Source organism: Podarcis liolepis, assembly GCF_965112155.1.
Source record: "Podarcis liolepis genome assembly, chromosome: 4".
In the NCBI taxonomy this organism is placed as follows: domain Eukaryota; kingdom Metazoa; phylum Chordata; class Lepidosauria; order Squamata; family Lacertidae; genus Podarcis; species Podarcis liolepis.
The window spans coordinates 66,592,732-66,610,200 of NC_139558.1; the positions used below are offsets into that span (position 1 = coordinate 66,592,732).

The window sequence follows — 17,469 nt, forward strand, 5'->3', positions numbered from 1 at the left end:
CTGCAACTCCATACACTGCATCAAATGCTACCGAAAGGGCTGGTTCCCTTATCGTCAAGAGCAGTTTTGGAGGAAGGGGTGTTCTGCAACTACTGCTCACAGCCCTTAAGATCATGAAAAACCTACTGAAGATATGTAGCTTAAGGTTTTATTGTTTAGTAGAAGGTTTTATTTCCATGTAAAGAGACTGCTTCCTAAACTTATAGAAAAAAAACATGCTCTACCAACTTTAGTAAAAATTCATACAGGGCAAAATGAACAAGATTAAATCTAGGTCCCTTGGTAAGTTGCTTTGCAGATGAGATCTGAGGAGCTGAGCTTGAATTTCTACTTCTCCAGTTCTTTGGCTTTTAGGTCTTGGTTATACCTGTCAGAAAAAGAATAGCCAATTATATTTTTGAAAATAAATGGACTACACAAAATCTCTCAGGAAAAACAGCTAATGTTGAACTACAAAATATCGGATCAGGAGGTGGAAGGGGCCATCCAGAACATGCAACTAGGTAAATCTCCAGGACCAGATGGTTTGACTTCAAGATATTACAGATCTTTGAAAGAATGGTTAATACAACCATTGAAGGAAGTCTGTAATGAAATATTGGAAGGGAGAAAGGCACCAGAGTCGTGGAAGGAAGCCTACATTACACTTATACCAAAAACAGAGACTGAAAAGACACAGCTCAAGAACTACCGCCCCATATCGTTGCTTAATGTGGATTACAAAATTTTCGCAGATATTTTGGCTAAAAGATTAAAAAAGGTGTTAGCAGAAGAAATTTATAAAGACCAAGCGGGCTTTCTCCCGGGCAGACATTTGTCTGACAATACGAGGAATATAATTAATATTCTAGAAAAACTACAAGTGAATATCAATACTAAGGCAGTTTTGATATTTGTGGATGCAGAGAAAGCCTTTGACAACATTTCTTGGAGTTTTATGAAGAAGAATCTACAGGGGATGGGGGTAGGCCAAGGTTTTGAAAATGGTATAGGTGCAATTTATTCTGAACAAAAGGCAAAATTAATTGTGAACAATGTAGTGACAGAAGAGTTTAAGATTGAGAAAGGGACACGACAAGGTTGCCCAATTTCTCCATTGCTTTTTATATCGGTCCTTGAGGTTTTATTAAATATGATTAGAAAGGACCAAGAGGTTAAAGGTATACAAGTGGGAGCTAAACAGTACAAACTGAAAGCATTTGCTGATGACTTAGTATTGACTCTACAGGAGCCAGAATCTAGTACTAAAAGGGTATTGGAACTGATTCAAGAATTCGGACAGGTAGCAGGTTTTAAGTTGAACAAGATGAAAACTAAGGTTTTAGAGAAAAACTTAACTGTGAATGAGAGAGAGAAATTTCAGGAGGAGACAGGACTAACATTGGTTAAGAAAATGAAATACTTAGGGGTTAACATGACTGCAAAAAATGTGAATTTATTTAAGGATAATTATGAAAAATGTTGGACTGAAGTGAAAAAGGATTTAGAAATATGGACAAATTTGAAGTTATCATTGTTAGGCCGAATCGCTGTGATAAAAATGAACGTGCTGCCAAGGATGTTGTTTTTGTTTCAAACATTGCAAATTTTGGATAAGATGGATTGTTTCAAGAAGTGGCAGAAAGATATTTCCAGATTTGTTTGGCAGGGCAAGAAGCCTCAAATAACATTTAAGATATTAACCGATGCTAAAGAAAGAGGTGGATTTGCCCTGCCAGACCTTAAACTTTATTATGAATCAGCTGCTTTTTGCTGGCTGAGAGAATGGCTGCTTCTTGAAAACACAGATGTGTTGGATTTAGAAGGTTTTAACAATGCATTTGGCTGGCATGCATATTTGTGGTACGATAAGGTAAAAGCACATAAAGCGTTTAAAAACCATTTTGTAAGAAAAGCACTGTTTAATGTTTGGATAAGATATAAGGATTTATTAGAAAAGAGAACTCCAAGATGGCTGTCACCAATGGAAGCGAAGGCGCAGAAAAAACTCAATATGGAGGCCAAATGGCCGAAATATTGGGAAATTTTGGAACAAGATGGAGACAGAATTAAATTGCAGAGCTTTGAAAAATTGAAAAACAAAGTGCGAGATTGGCTCCATTATTACCAAATAATGGAGGTTTACAATTTGGACAAAAAAGTTGGTTTCCAGGTGGAAAAATCAAAATTGGAAACAGAATTGTTGGATCCAAAAATTAAGAATTTGTCAAGAATGTATAACTTGCTGTTGAAATGGAAGACTCAGGATGAAATGGTGAAATCAGCTATGATTAAATGGGCACAAGATGTTGGACATAACATAATGATGGCTGACTGGGAACAGTTATGGACCACAGGTATGAAATTCACGGCATGTAATGCCTTAAGAGAAAATTTAATGAAAATGATTTATAGGTGGTACATGACACCAGTCAAGCTTGCAAAAATTTACCATTTGCCCGATAATAAATGTTGGAAATGTAATGAGACTGAAGGTACATTTTTTCACCTTTGGTGGACATGCCCAAGGATTAAGACATTCTGGGAGATGATTTATAACGAAATGAAAAAGATATTTAAATATACTTTTCTGAAGAAACCAGAGGCCTTTCTCCTGGTTGCCAAAGAAGGATAGAACTTTTTTTATGTATGCAACAACAGCAGCAAGAATACTCATTGCGAAGTATTGGAAGACACAAGATTTACCCACCCAGGAAGAATGGCAGATGAAGTTGATGGACTATATGGAACTGGCGGAAATGACTGGCAGAATCTGAGACCAGGGAGAAGAATCGGTGGAAGAAGACTGGAAAAAGTTTAAAGACTATTTACAGAAATACTGTAAAATTAATGAATGTTAGAAAAATGTTGGAATGAAGTTATATGGCTTTAGTAGAAATGTTATAAGGAATTAAGTATAGATAGATTAATAGAGTATTAAAGGGAAAAATAAGGTTAGAATGTGTTAAGATAATTATAGGATAGAAAACAGAGGAAGATGGAAAGGAATTGCTGAAACAATAGAAGTGGAATACAAAAAGGGAGGTGTGAGGAGGTCGTGGAAATAAGTGAATGAAAGATAAGATATTGAAATTGGATTGTGTTTTAAATAGTTTTTGTTTTGTTTGTTGTTTGTGTTAGTGTTTTGTAGTGTTTTTTGTATTGTATTGTAGTGTATTGTTGTATTGTTTTTTTTCGTTTTCTGTAGTGTTGTGTTTAAACTTGAAAAATTTATATATATTTTTTTTAAAAAAAGAAAAAGAATAGCCAATTATGGTTACAATTCAAGGTTTAGGTTACATATTTTAGCTTTCCCAGACACGATCTGGGTGCATGTGCTTCCAAGGAGGGGTTGCTCTTTGCCAAGGTTAAGATATCATATACTACTATTGACTGTGGCAGAGGACGGGGCAGTGACAGAAGCAGCTTTTCCCTCCCCCCCTTACATGTTTTCTGATCATTGTTGACTTTTTTTTGGGGGGGGGGTATATTTCAAGGAAGCATTTGCTCTGTTTACAACCAGACACAAAGTGAGGGAGCACTTACTGTTGCAAGGTAGGATATCTGCTTTTGAAACCCTGCCTCTTTTACAACTTCACAAATATTTGTAAGTCACCTTTTAAGATGTAAATCCCCTTTAAGCACTATTTGAAAAGTAGCTTAATTATTCTATGTTAAAAGTTGGGAAAAGGCATGTAGCTAATCTTTGGGAATATTACAGCTGATCTGCACTGGTTTTTAAAAGTGCCTGCAGTGCAACTCAAGGTGTTTGTTCATTTGGCATGGACCGAGTCTCCTCTACCCAAGGACTCCGCTCAATCAAGTAAAGGTGCAAAAAATGCTCCTCCTTAACTGTCTTAGTGTCACCTAGAAGCTAGAGTATCAATCACTGTGTGCCAGGAGCAGCCAGGGGCACTTACCTGGCCACCCTGCACTGGCAACACTGTGGTTTTTGGGAAAGGGAGAAAGGATAAGGAAGGCATTTGACATTCACACTGTTCCAACCTCCCCACCGCTACACCTTTCCTCTTCCCCTCCCAGTAATCTTCAGTGATGCTGGTGCCAGGAGGCCAAGTAAGCATTGCTGCCCATCCTCGCCAAACATTTTTGCTGTGTACACAAACTAGTCTTTCTAGAATGCTGAACCCTTAAGAATGGAAAATAAACTTAGGTAGGTTTATTCTAAATGCTACTAGGAAGCTTTAGATTAGGTCATATTTAAACTAGCTACAACTGATGCTTATTCTTTATACCTAACACGTTGCTATAGGATGGCTTCTGCCTTTACAACTGTTTCAGTTCCAATACTCAAGACAGAATATAGACTAGCACAACAGCTGATGCAAATGGACTGCTATACCCAATTGTGATCTATTTTACCAGGATATTAAGTATAACCACTGGTGGTTTGGATCAGTGAGGGATAATGCTTAAGAAGCTTCTACATCCACTCTACAACTATGGTTTGGCAGGAGGGCCAGGGCAACTGTTGCATGGCTTCAAAACAGTTTCTCAAACTGTAGAGGCTTGGGAGGGGAGTCAGAGGGCTATCATGTTATATCTTACTGAGGCAGTCAGAGCTAAGGATCTGACGGTTTGGATATGCCACAATTCCTAAAGGGAGGAGAGGGTTCCCAGTGCCCAACTTCATATAGGATAGTTACTGCAGATGCTGAAATGGAGCAGGAAGCAGGTGGAAGAAGAAGAATAGTGCAGAAGGATTTAAGAGCCTGGCAAGGATAGGCGGGGGGATTTCCACTGCACAAGCCAAATAAAGCCTGGATATTGATAAATACAATGGTTTAGACTGGGGACTGAGAAGTCTCACAGGGAAAGGTGTGGGAACAAGCCTCTTGGTTGCCATGCCTTGAGTAGCATGGCAGCAAATGAAGTTTCTCCGTCATCACTCCCCATGACAGAACATTGGATGTTTCATGTACTGTTAAAGCAAATGAGTCATGCCGGGAAAAAGGTTGAGAAGCCCTAAAGTGAAGAAAGCAGCTCAGCCAGTCTGAAGAACAGATCCTAGAATAGGCTACAACTTAAAGTCTTCTGACCTACTTGCCATACCTACCTCCATATACGGTATAGCTGAGAACCTCCAGCACAGCCAACAAAGAAGTTAACTGTAAAGAGACCCCAGTTTTTAGGAATAATAACTAGAGAATATCTCGACCAGATAAGACCTGTTGGATCATAAAGAAAGCAAAGGTTTAATATCAAGTAGATTTATTAGTACCAAAGGTCAACAATGATTGTAGTATCAGATGTTCAGATTTGGAGCAAAGTTTTATCTAAACATGATAGAAAACTTCATGCTTATGCCATTCAAGTTGAGTGTTCTCAGTTATTTATGAGCCAATTATCTCCCCCCCCCCCTTATAGAATGGAAGATGGCAGCACTAGGAACTGGCATCCCAATCCATAATGTGTTACATGGAAGCAATAACTGGTTCTTTCCTCCACAACTTCTATTATCAGCTGATGATTTTTTTAACATTTAATTAAAAAATAGTTAACAGCAAAGTGAGAATAAACATACCTGTGGCCGTTAGCACAGCAGATTGTGATGTGCTGAGTTTATCTGCTGGTCTGGTCATATCAGCCATTCCAGCACATACCAAGCCCTATAAAAGGAAGTAGCAGCCAGCTTTAGTGCAGTATTATAGCAGTGTGTCTTCATTAATTAGAACCTAGTCAATGGGAGTTATGGGGTGTTAGGGGAGCAGTAACACCTCTGGTGAGGAAGACATTGTGCTCATTCTGGGGTAGTTTGTTCATCTTTGGTCCCCACCCTGCACTCGACTCTCACTTGCGGCTCCTAGAAGCTATCAGCATGCAACAGTAGCCACACCCTAGGAATGGCTTCAAATGGCTGGCTAAACCAGGTGAAGGTAACCAATGAGTCTCAAACCCTCAGTGTGTTAGGAACTTCCCCTGCATGCAAAGCCAGGCTCTGGTAGATTGAGCGAATGAGACCAATAGTGGGTCCAACGGTCAAGAAGGTAGATTTTGCATGTACTGGAGCAGGAAGTGAGAGGGCAGATGGGGCTTGTCAGTCTGGGAAGGCAGCCCATCTAGGAGAAGGAAAACTCAGATCCTATACCTCTGCTGCTTTGTGGGATATCTTTGCGAGAAGAAAAGGTTAAGCAGTAAACCCTACACAAATTCAGAGTGGTGTCCCTAAGACGGTTGGATGGCATCTTGTATACCTCCTTCCGGCAATTCCTGCAGCCAAGCTGGTGCCAAACATATTGCCCTGCTTTCCTTTGGACCACATCAGCAAGGCCAAGAGGCGGTCTTGTTGTCTGGGCAGCCCAGGACCCCCATACACACTGCCCAGGCTTATGCTCTAGGGAGGTCAGCTGGGTGCTGCTAACACAGCGGTTTGACTTCAGCCCCGGAGGCGCACTCCAGTGTCTCTTGAGACAGACGGATTCCAACAACAACCGTTACTATAGTTCATGCACTTCACAATTTAAGAGCTAGAGTAACTCCCATGTTTAGGGGACATGTTACATGGGAGGAAAAGTTGGTGGAGACAAATAATAAATTTTAGCTGGTTTGGACAGCCAGCTGAATCTTGTGATTCTTAATTCTGTTGAGTGGATTAAGTAGGTGAGGTACAAATAGTGGCTTGTACTACTGCAACTGAAAGAGCAAGAGTTCTTGTTGCTTTCAGAAAGCCTCCAATGTGCTACACAGGTCAAAATATATGATTGCCACTGCTGAGTGTATCTGGTATTATTAGGCTTCAAACACACTATAATTGATTGATGAAGAAGCATTGCCCATTGTCCCAGACATTCCATACTTGTACAGATGAAGCAAAGAAGCTTGGCCTGTTTTAACTGAAAAAGTGCAAAGAGATTCGTCTCCACAGGAAAAAGATGGCAATTATACAAGGCTGGTCCCAGAGGAACTTGACACCCAGCTAAGAGTTGATTGAGTTAATTAACATATTGGGCAGGAAATATTTTCTAAAAGCTTTGGGACTTGCTAGACAAGACAATACAGATTTCTTGTCACTTAAAGCATCAGTGAATACTTGGGAATTAATAAGGAGAGAGTGTTGCAGATTAAAGGTGCTGCAGCTGAAAAGACCCTGCACTTCATGCTCACTCACCATGCCTCAAAATGTTAGGACACTGAGCAGAAGAAAGATCATACTACACAGGAAGGTTCACGTGGAAGCAAATGGCCCTTGAAATATCAAGGCCTATGTATTTTAAGGGCTTTGTGCATCAAAAACAAATGCAGTATTTAAGAACTGGAAAGTTGTGTTTCCCAATTCCAATAAGCAGTCTTGCTGTATTTATATTAAATGTATGTCCTACTGATACTAGTGGCTTCCAACTAGTGACTATATAAAGTCGCCAATGCCATGGTTGTAGGTGTAGGTGCAACAAAATAGCACTATGATAGTTCAGAGAGAAGACATGCAGTGTTAGTACCTAGTTTAGTAGAAATTTCTGCTAAACTGTCAGATAGCATTTCAACACAATTAAGGTGGGACTTATTTCTACATCTTTCTTCCAACATATCCAAATGCTTCTCATGGACCAGCAGAATTCAGGCAAGAAGAAAGAGTTGTCTGTCTATATACACAAACAACATAATTATTTTTAGTCAGATTCAGTTAAAATACATGCACCACAATTTAATTTATTCGTGTATAGCCTGCCCGTCTCCCACAAAGGGCTCCAGGGAGGAAACAGAGTGGAATACATTTTTTTGAGGGTGGGGAGTCTTGTGGCACCTTAAATACTGACCAATTTATTATGACATAGGCTTTTGTAGACTACAGTGCACTCTTTTCAGATGTATGAAGTGTTATCTTGAGCTACATGCATTGGGTGGGGGAGAAGTGTAAAACAGTGAGGTCAGAAGCAAATGAATTACAGTACAATAGTGATAATTACTAGCAGTGGCCAGTCACAAAAAAAAATTGTCAATAGTACAAACCTCTTCTCAACTTACCCATTTCATAATAGGGGCCCAGAAAAACACTGTTTTAGGACCTGAAAGAGAAATATTTCATTAGCTACATGATTCTGCTGTGTGACAATTTGCACAAAACCACTGAATTGGGTGAATTATTAAAACAGCAAGTAGCCTTGATGCACATGCACCAACAGAATAGTTATGTTTTACACTACAGCACAGGAGAGAAGTGATAAAAGCTCTTCTGCTGAGGTGCAATCAAATATCTGAAAACAGGAAATGGGTGTTATGACACAAAAGGACAGTTTTACCAAACTGGTGGAAGAAAATGCAGATGACACCCACACACATGAAGAAGCATTATCCCCTGCCCCAACACTGCTGCATTTGTCCAGAGGTACCAGGCACTACTTTCTGCCATGATTATCTGGGGCCCCCATCATGTGTAGGTCAGGAACAAAGGTTTCTGTCTCTAGTACAGTACTTGTTAACAGTGCAAAAATTACAACAGATCCACAAAGTTGCTTTTCTCTTGCAACACAGGTTTTGCAATTGTCTGTTGATCCATTTTTCCTTATGTGCAATCATAATACTTAAACAACTCTATTCAAAGCACTTCATGAGGAATCTGACACCAAGCTGAATTCATATTCTGCTTCCTACCTTCTGTTGTCTGACCTGTTCAAACTACTTTTGCACCTTTTTTTTGTAGCACCTGAAGGTTACAAACACTTCGAGGTGTAATTAAAAGAAATGCAGAAAACAATGTTGCTCCTATGGAAGTGATGGCCAATTTCATCATTCTCTGGAGCCATTCTTCTTCAGAGATTAAAACAAGGTCTTAAAGGGTACTTTGCCGTACAATGTGAACTTTTCACAGGTGGTGAGCTCTATAGCAGCTTCATTGTGAACCCCAAAATTGGGATTCCCTCCAATCCCGTGCCAATTTTTTGCAGTCATTTTGCAGTGTGAACGCTGCATTACCAAGTAGTTTCTACATGAATTGGGGATCATAGGTATTATCCGGAAACCCAACATTGTTTGATTCACTCCAACCCTATTTGTAGCAAAACCCTCACATTTTGCAGCACATCCAAAATTAGGTTACTGTCTTACTCATTGTGGGTCCATACTAGAGTTACTGTTCTTCACCTTTGTTTTTCAATGAATGTATGAGACTGGTGCACAACCACTAAACAACAAGACAACTGTCTGGCAAGTTCACATTGTTGGTAATACTCTGTTTTTAGTGTCTATTAAGTTTAAAACACACTTAGAAGATGCCCCAAAGAGCTCACTAGGATTGCCTTCTGGGAAGCAGAACTTACAAGTCAACAGTTACTCACTTGTGAAGGTGCAGCAAGATGTGGGCATTTCACTACAAAACCATTGCAAAACTTTGGTATTGATTTGAAGAAGAACTTCTATAGAAGTTGTTCTAGAGTTAAGCTATGCAACTAGGAGAAACATTAAGTCAAGATGTTATGTAGGTAAATGAAGATGCTACTTTCAGTGATGGGATTATTCAGGTTGTTTTTTAAAGAAATAATTATTTCTAAATATACTTAAATTTGTTGCAATCTGTACATTTCTTGCAAGACGGCAGCCCAGTTATTCTTGATGCATTTGAGGAATTCTAAAGAGCTTTCTATTCAGAGGAGCTACACAAAGAACAAATGGAAAGCTCCAAGTCATGTGGTACTGCTGCCAACACCAACTTTCTATTGCATAGCAACAGTCACGAAAAGCAGAGATGGCTACTTTTCAGAACTTTTCATGTCCTTTAGCAAGACTGACAAACTATTGTGAAAGACAGAAAAAGTACTGAAACAAGTATAGATAATTAGGGTGTTTCACAAACCAGATGTGACAGGATTTTCCTCAGCAGCTTGTATTCTAGGTAAAATGTCACTTATCAAATTAGGCCATCAAACTGACCTGCACCATGGACATGACGCAGATTTGGAAAATATGCCTGAATGCCAACAGAAGTTCAAACTTGGACACTCAATTCAACAGGTATGAAACTAAGCCACATCTTTAGTCAAAACCTTTCCTTTAAAAATGAGCCAACATTTGTCAGAAGCTCTTGAAGAAATGCTTTTTGGAATAAACCTTTTCCTACATGCGGACAGAAAACTATTATTCCATTAATCCCCTTTTCCAGAAAGTGAAGATGACATTGTGAGGAAAGGCATCTGCAACACCTGACTACAATTTAGTGTATTCCTTTCATTGCTTGACTTTACCTCAGAGCCTTAATAATACAGCAAATATATGAACTGCTCATAAGGTATATTTCACAAACATCATGTCAGTGATCCTCAGCACTATTGAGTAAATTAGAGCAGCACTGTAATTTGCTACCTACAGAATCCAGAGCAAACGCTGAATCAGATAGTCCTCAATCTAAAGTCAGGGACTATACCAAAGCCATGACATGCAAAATTAATTTTAAATTTGCATAAATGTGAAGTAGAGTCCCAACTTCAATTTTAAAGTACAATATGACAGGTTTTGCATTACTATAATTCAGTATTTGTATTCACACTTCCCTGACAGACAGTGGTTTATTCCTTCTGCAAGCTTCTTTCACAAGAAATAAATGTTTCTGCCATCAGGCCTTTGGTATCAGTTGGATCACTTTTCATGCTCCTTGGCATTTTTCATTTGTGTAACAGGCATAGTACTTTGCTGAATCCAAGTTTCCCAATAAAAGCTGAGACTATAAAGTAGCATAATGCAGGAACATGTTATGATCTGCACAGAGAATTTACATCCACAATTAAGTAATGCTGTTACTGAAGTATAGATAAGATTAGCTTTTGCAACTACCAGAAAATCTTATGACAAGTGATTCCTCTGTCCAAACACCACAAACTGGTTTGCACTAAAAAGTGGCAAAGGAAGAAATAATCTTGTTAATTGATTTTTGTCTTTTTATAAAGCCCATCTACAAGTGACCTCTAAAGGATTCACACTGGAGAGATAGTGAAGCCAAAAAAGCCAGTTGCAGATAAAAAAGGAAAGATAAAGAGCGGCATGTTTAGAAATGGATTATAAGTAATGATAAGAGAATACCAGTACTTTCCCCAGTAAGTAAATCAAAGGGTGATTATGGTTAAATTCAGTCTAGAGGAAAAGTCAACAACAGAGTAGGAATTTGTAATCAGGTCTACCAGTTTCCTAATTTTTAGACTATTTTGTTATCCAGTTATGTTGTTGTATGGTTGCTGACAGCCACCAAGAATACAATGTTTTAGGAAGTTTTGAGAATGAAAAACCTAATGGCAGTTTCCACTGAAAACCTGTATTTCAAAAGCCCTTTGAATGAACAGAAGAGAATCTCCTGACAATATGATAAATGAGGGATGGTGTGTGGGGGGGGGGATTACTTCCTATAACACTGCTTTTCTTTCAACGTGCGTGGGAGTAAAGTAGTCGGCTACCTTTCTAGGACCTACTGTATAATTTCTGCGGTTAGGCAACCATTAAGGCCACCTCTGGATTTTAGTGGGCCCTAAGCAACAGAACTGCAGGGAATCCTTTCTGAACATTCAAGTTTTTGAGGAGCTGGTGTAATCTGACCAAGCAGCATCCCTTCACAAGAAAATAACCTTTTAAAAGAGCAGACAGTTGCAAGATTGACCCATGCCATGTAGGAAAGCTCCAAATTTATCCTCTAAGCTGACCTGCTTCAATGAAGGACAGGCATCTTGAATTTTAAATAGCAGAACAGAAAGAGGACTTTCAGCAGGTGCAGCTTCTCTTACCCCTACATGACAATTTCTCTTTGCATCTGGTCACCATAATAAATCTCTCACCATTCCTAGTGAAAGGAATGTTTGTTTTCCCAGAAGCATCTGTGTCAAAGAGGACAAACAGAACTTTGACTTCTATGCAGCCTTTGTTAACGACAATAACAATTAACCTGCAGGAAGCAGAAGCATAGAAGGGCTAGTCTCAGGCTGCACTAAGAAAGCCAAAAAACTGCAACTCAGACCTCCACAAAGCCCGCCCACCCATCACCATGGAAGAAATGCTACCACCTTGCAGGAGTTCTCAAGGACAGAGATTAAACCATCTACTTTGCCATGTCTCCAAGTACTAACCAACTGTGACCTGGGGCGTTTAAATTTTATTTCTACCCCACTCTTTTGCCAAAGAATTCTGTCCCCACCCTGGCCTTTTCCTACTCCCCATAATCCTGTGAGGTAGGCCAGTATGAGAGATGGCAACTGGTCCAAGGCCAATGGCCATGTGGAAATGAACTCCAGTCCCTGGTCTGGAGCGAGCAGAATGACCAGATACAACACAAGCACACATTTTTCACTACCAGGTTTATAAGCGGGGAACTGAGGCACTGGAGGGTGGGAGGGGGCTTTGTTTTGTTTCCAGGCATATATTATTTGTTTTTACAAATAAGGGTTCTCTCTCTCTCTCAAACACACGCACACACTTTCACATACACCATTTCACGAGTTATCCCCAGCTGGCGAGCAAGGAAACGACCTCCCGCATCTCCTCCTCCCCGCAAATACCTGCCGGGTGGTTGTACAAGGGACGCAGCCGGGGCGGCAACATGAGCTCGATTCGGTCCAGGAACCGGTGGTAAGAGGCACGAAACCCTGCGGCGGCGGCCGCCATTCTGTGTGCGGGTGACAGCGGCTGATGCAACGAAGCCCCCGCTCGACCTGTCGTCGTCCTCCTTCTCCTCCGTCTGAGCAGAGGAGGGGGGAAAACACAAAAACCCACAACCCCTCCTCACGAACAGAAGCAGGTGGTGGGGCGAGCCGCTGTTCCTGATTCTGATTTGTCCATGGACGGAGCAAGAGGCGGGGCTTAAACAGCTGGCTTTCGCGTTATTGGCTAGCTACGCCATTACCGGCTTTGCCACCCGACGTTGATGACATTCTTGCGGTCAATTGGCGTCCTCTTTTTATGACGGTACGAGCGGCGGACGATGACTGATGACGATTCAAGCAAAGCTTTCGGGGACCTGGCTCCCAAAACAAACATGTCCGCCTTCAATGTTCCTTTGCCCTCACCCAGGATGAGTTTTGTTTTGAAAAGGCTCGTTAAGGGTGGTGGTTGTTGCCCTTTTAACTCCCCTGCTTAGACATTTTTGAGCAGCCCGTGTACAGAAAGCGTAAGAAAAGCCGATAAGGCGGCTTTCTCCCGGTGTCCAGACCCGTACTGAGGGATGACCGCTAAACGGCGACACGGACGTCTCAATGGCCATTTTTGTGACCGTAAGCGGCGGTAGGACGAGGGGCCGGGTGAATTCTCGCGATATCCTTTGCGAGCGGATCCCTGGATGTGGGAGGAGCAGAGGAGCAGCGAGGGGAGGGGCTTAGGCTGCCGTTGCTGGCGCCCGACAGGGGTGATATTGTTGTTGAGCGGCGGGGTGGTGGTGGTGGTGGTTACGCGCGCGTAAAGCGCGCACGCGGGTCTCCATGGTGAAGGCGGGGGAGGGGGCGGCCTCAGCAAGTGGCAGCGACTGATGTCGCTGGCGGCGGTGGCGGCGAGTCGGATCCCCCTGGTCAGCGCGCGGTGCCATGTCCCGGGGCTGCTGTACCCACCTCCTGTGGGATGTGAGGCAGCGGAGTTTGGGGCTGGAGGAGCCCGGCCTGTTGCGGAGGCGATACCTAGGTGAGGAAGGAGAAGGGCGAGAGGGCGGGGTCTGAGGCGCTGGGGGAAAACTGAGGTGGTCGTGGGTCACCCTTGGCCCCCCCTCTTTCTCCGGCTGAGGGGAAGGGCGGGCGGGGTTATTGCGCGCTGTGGTGGGGCTGCTTCGCTGACCCCCAGCCCCCTCCTCGGGTCATCGCTCGGGGCGGGGTGGGGAGAAGAGGCGGCCCTTCAGCTATGGTGGTCGGCTCAATAGCTGACCCCATTCCGTCCTTCTTCTCCCTTCTCTTGTATATACAGCAAGTTTCCACGACGGTTTCGTGAGGGGGTGGGGGTGGGAATGAGCGTCGGGTCCTTTTTGGAAAAGCAAAACCGAACTGCGACGGCACGAAACGTTCAGAAGTATTTCTAGTGTGCTTGTCTCTCTTCACGGATAATTCCCCCCCCCCTCCTCCGTTTGCACTACGCTCGGAGATTTTTCTGAAATAATTTGGGGAGTGGCGTTTCACTCCCTCTTTCCGCAACTTCCCCCTCATCTTTGGATGCTGAGTTGCAACGCGATAGTACTTATTCTATGATATATAAATTTTCTCACACACTTGCACCCCCAGCTCGTGCAAGAAGTCTCAAAGAGAAATCAGAACGGCTTAGTGTCTCTGCTTGCCATTGCCATGAGCTAAACAGGTTGTGGATGTATTTAACTGTTGAAGGCATTTTTAAGTGTCATAAAACTGTACCTCCCATAGAGACCCCCCCACAACTCCCTGCAAAGAAGAATGTAGCACGTGATTGCTTCTAGTATATTGATTCATAGAAAAGTTTGGCTGTTTTTGCTTGTGTTAACAAATCTGCATACATAAATAACTATCATTTATGGATTCTGGGTAAAGTTTGTCTTGGGCAGTGATAGCTAGTTAAATGTTGCACTTTTTCTATTAGAAACATACTAATTTCGCTGCGTTTTCTGAAAGCATTACAATATTGCTACAAAAAATTGGATTTTTTCTGATTTTAATTTGATTTCTGATATACAAACATAAATATTCTTTGGACTCAAGGACAGCTTACTTTTTTACCCAATACGGGAGGTCTTCAATCTGTTCTTTAAGATATTGCTGAATAAAAGTGGATGAAAATTTATATGAAGACGTATATTCGATAGTTTAAAAGCAAATGCACCAATCTACAAGGGATATTTGTTCTCATGACTTTCATTGATCTGCTTCCTGCTGAACTTGTGTTTGATATGGATGGCATTCATCAGTGATACGCACCAGAGCACAACTAGATTTGGACTTGTGCCACAATCTTTCCCCCACATGTTTTATTACCTCCCTTCCTCTGGGAATTGGCTTCAAAGTGAAATTTAAGACTATTTAAAGACTATCAAGTAGCTTTCCCCACTCTGTTCTTTATCTATGGTCTGATTGACATCATTGTCATTAGGTATAGAATCACAGATCTAATTGGCTACAGTTATCTTATGATGATAACTTAAGTGCTATAACTAAGTGTAAGTTGCTAATAACCATGTGTTAAGTGTAGGAATGAATTGGGGAGGCTAATGCTCAAAGAAGTATTTTATTACTGCAGAAATATTGACTATGTATTTCAATTATTATTTAATTGGAAGAAAGGGGTCTTCATAGATTTTACTGTGTAGACCACCAAAAAGAGCTCACTTGAAAAATATTGTTTACATCACTGCTCTTGCTTTCTTTTCTGTATTACAGCAAGGGCACAGGAGCAGAGTGATGACCATGGTGTTTTTTTTTAAGTGATCTTTTGGAGAGGGTCATGGCATGTTACCTTTTTTTACTGTTTGAAAGTTTAGTTTAATTTAGAAATGAGTGCTTAAGATGAGAGAACTCCTTTGTGTATTTTGATCCAATATAACTTTTAGATGTGTATGGCATAAAGTTTCAACGTATTCTTTGTTATATTTTATTTACGCCTTCATGTTTTTCATTACAGTAATAAATAGTACAGCTGAGCCCCATTCTCTATTGATTTGCATCAAATGGTTGCTTATACAGTCATTTTATGTTACCTTGTTGCAGATTTAGAGTCAAAATATGTTAAAATGCTATACTTGTATATCTTGAAACATACCTAAAGAGAAACACATATTTACAAGTTAATTCAGTAACAGTTTTGAAATTCCTCAGTCATTGTGGCTGAGAAATCTGTTAAAATGTACTTTATATTGACATTTTGAAGGAATTGCCCTTTCCCCCAGAGAACATCAAATCCTAGAGACATGTAGAATTATATAAGTTTCATAGGCCACTCTTTACTGAAGTAATCACCTAAAGTGTTTGAGAATCTGTAAAGAAAGTAGCTAAATCTATAAGCCGCCTTGTCTTTTCTTTTGTTCTTAAAGTGGCGAGTGGACTCATTCACCTATGGTGTCCCCAACCATGTAGATGAAGGAAACAAAATTTGCTATTGGATAAAGGAACTGAAATAAACACAGTTTTGAAAAATATGTTTGTCACAGCCTTTGTCAAAGAAATTGTTTCTAATTGTAGGTTATGTGTTTGGGATATAAAATAATAATTGTAGGTAATGTTTGGCTATGTGATGCTATATATTTGGAATTTAAAAGCATATTTATATTGTGTTCACAGTAACTGATTTTGAATTAAAATAGCCACCTGTAGCCTGAGTTAAATCAGCAACCAATATTCAAGTCTGAAATTACCTATTTTATTCCTATTGTACTTATTTTCTAACAAACCTGCATTTGTAGTAGTGTGGGTATTCATAGCTTTATTTAATTGCCACACTTTCAATGCCACACTGAGCAATGAGAAAGTATGAAGCAGCTTTCTAAACTCAATCTGTGTGGGAGGAAAGAGCAGTGACATATTAAAGCACCTTGGGAATACTCTAGGATCCAACTTTGTCGCTGATGCCCATGTGGTTCAGAGTGCTTTCTACCAGCTGAGGCCTATTGTGGATAGAAGTGCAGTAGAAAGTTATCAGTATTTTGGTATAATCCAGATTACACTGCAGCAATGTGTTTTGTCTAGGACTGCCTTTGAATACTGTTAAGTAATGAGCTAGTACAAAATACAGCTGCAGATTTCTGATAGGGACCAGCCAGTTGGACCATACCTCATAATTTCTTAGATATCTTTACTGATTATTGGTTACACAGCTTTGGACAAGGGCATTTGGAGGTATGCCTGCTACACAGCTAGTAGGCCAGTGCATCTAGATCATTGTGGGATTTGCACCTCGCTGTGTTCCCATCTTCTGAGGTGAGGGGGTGACAAGTGGGGAGAGTAGGCTGTTTCACTTGTGATGTCCTGCCTTTGGAATTCTCTTCTCAGCAAGATTTGCCTGGTGCCTTCTTTGATACCTTTTTTGCTGCCACAATAATACGTTTTCTGGGCTTTCAGTTACTTTTCTTTTGGTTTCAACTCTTTAACTATGATTTTTATTGTTGCTGCTTTTAGTGTTTTACCATTGAGTTGTTTACAACCTTTTTGCTGTTTTAAATATTTAAATATTTTGTACTGGCTTTGTTGTATGAGCATATTTATATTGAAGGGCAGCATATAGAATTACCAGAAGAAAGTTTTGTCATACCCGTTTACAGACATACAGACAAATTAAGCAGGTGTGGAAAAAGGCAGCAACAGTCCTAAAGCAACATCAGTGTAGTGGACTCAACTCTGGAATTTCCTCCCACTAGAAATCAGACAGGCACTGTCCCTATTAAGTTTCAGACAACAGCTTAAAACAGTTTAATTTCAGGCCTTTGCATCATGAACATGGTTCTAATGCTCTACACTGATGTTTTTATTTATGTTTCAAGTTTTGTGCATTGTACAATTTTTTATTTGTAAGTCTCTGAGGTGTGGTGAAAAGCAGTGCATTTTTTTTTAAAAAAAAGAAACCATCACCACC

At 40.7% G+C, this 17,469-nt stretch overlaps 2 protein-coding genes across 11 annotated transcripts in view; one reads left to right on the plus strand and one right to left on the minus strand.

Annotated features, from left to right (window-relative positions):
• Positions 1–132: 132 nt before the first annotated feature.
• MPC2 (mitochondrial pyruvate carrier 2) lies at positions 133–12,845 on the minus strand. Its single transcript, XM_083498779.1, has 5 exons — positions 12,465–12,845; positions 7,960–8,000; positions 5,522–5,606; positions 5,054–5,165; positions 133–367 (listed from the first exon to the last, which is right to left on the minus strand). Exons 1-5 carry the CDS (start codon positions 12,568–12,570, stop codon positions 328–330), a joined length of 384 nt encoding a protein of 127 aa, XP_083354905.1. The 5' UTR covers positions 12,571–12,845; the 3' UTR covers positions 133–327.
• A 58-nt stretch (positions 12,846–12,903) lies between these two features.
• Positions 12,904–17,469, plus strand: part of DCAF6 (DDB1 and CUL4 associated factor 6) — a 44,662-nt gene continuing 40,096 nt past the window's right edge. For 2 of the 10 annotated variants that reach the window (XM_083498593.1, XM_083498596.1), the window contains exon 1: positions 12,922–13,185. Coding sequence is in view for 4 of the 10 variants with exons in the window: in XM_083498590.1 (XP_083354716.1) it covers positions 13,482–13,575 (94 nt within the window). In the remaining 6 variants the exon portion in view is untranslated. Of the gene's footprint in view, positions 13,576–17,469 lie in introns of all 10 variants that reach the window. The other 8 variants (XM_083498590.1, XM_083498595.1, XM_083498589.1 and 5 more) reach the window with 8 other exon arrangements.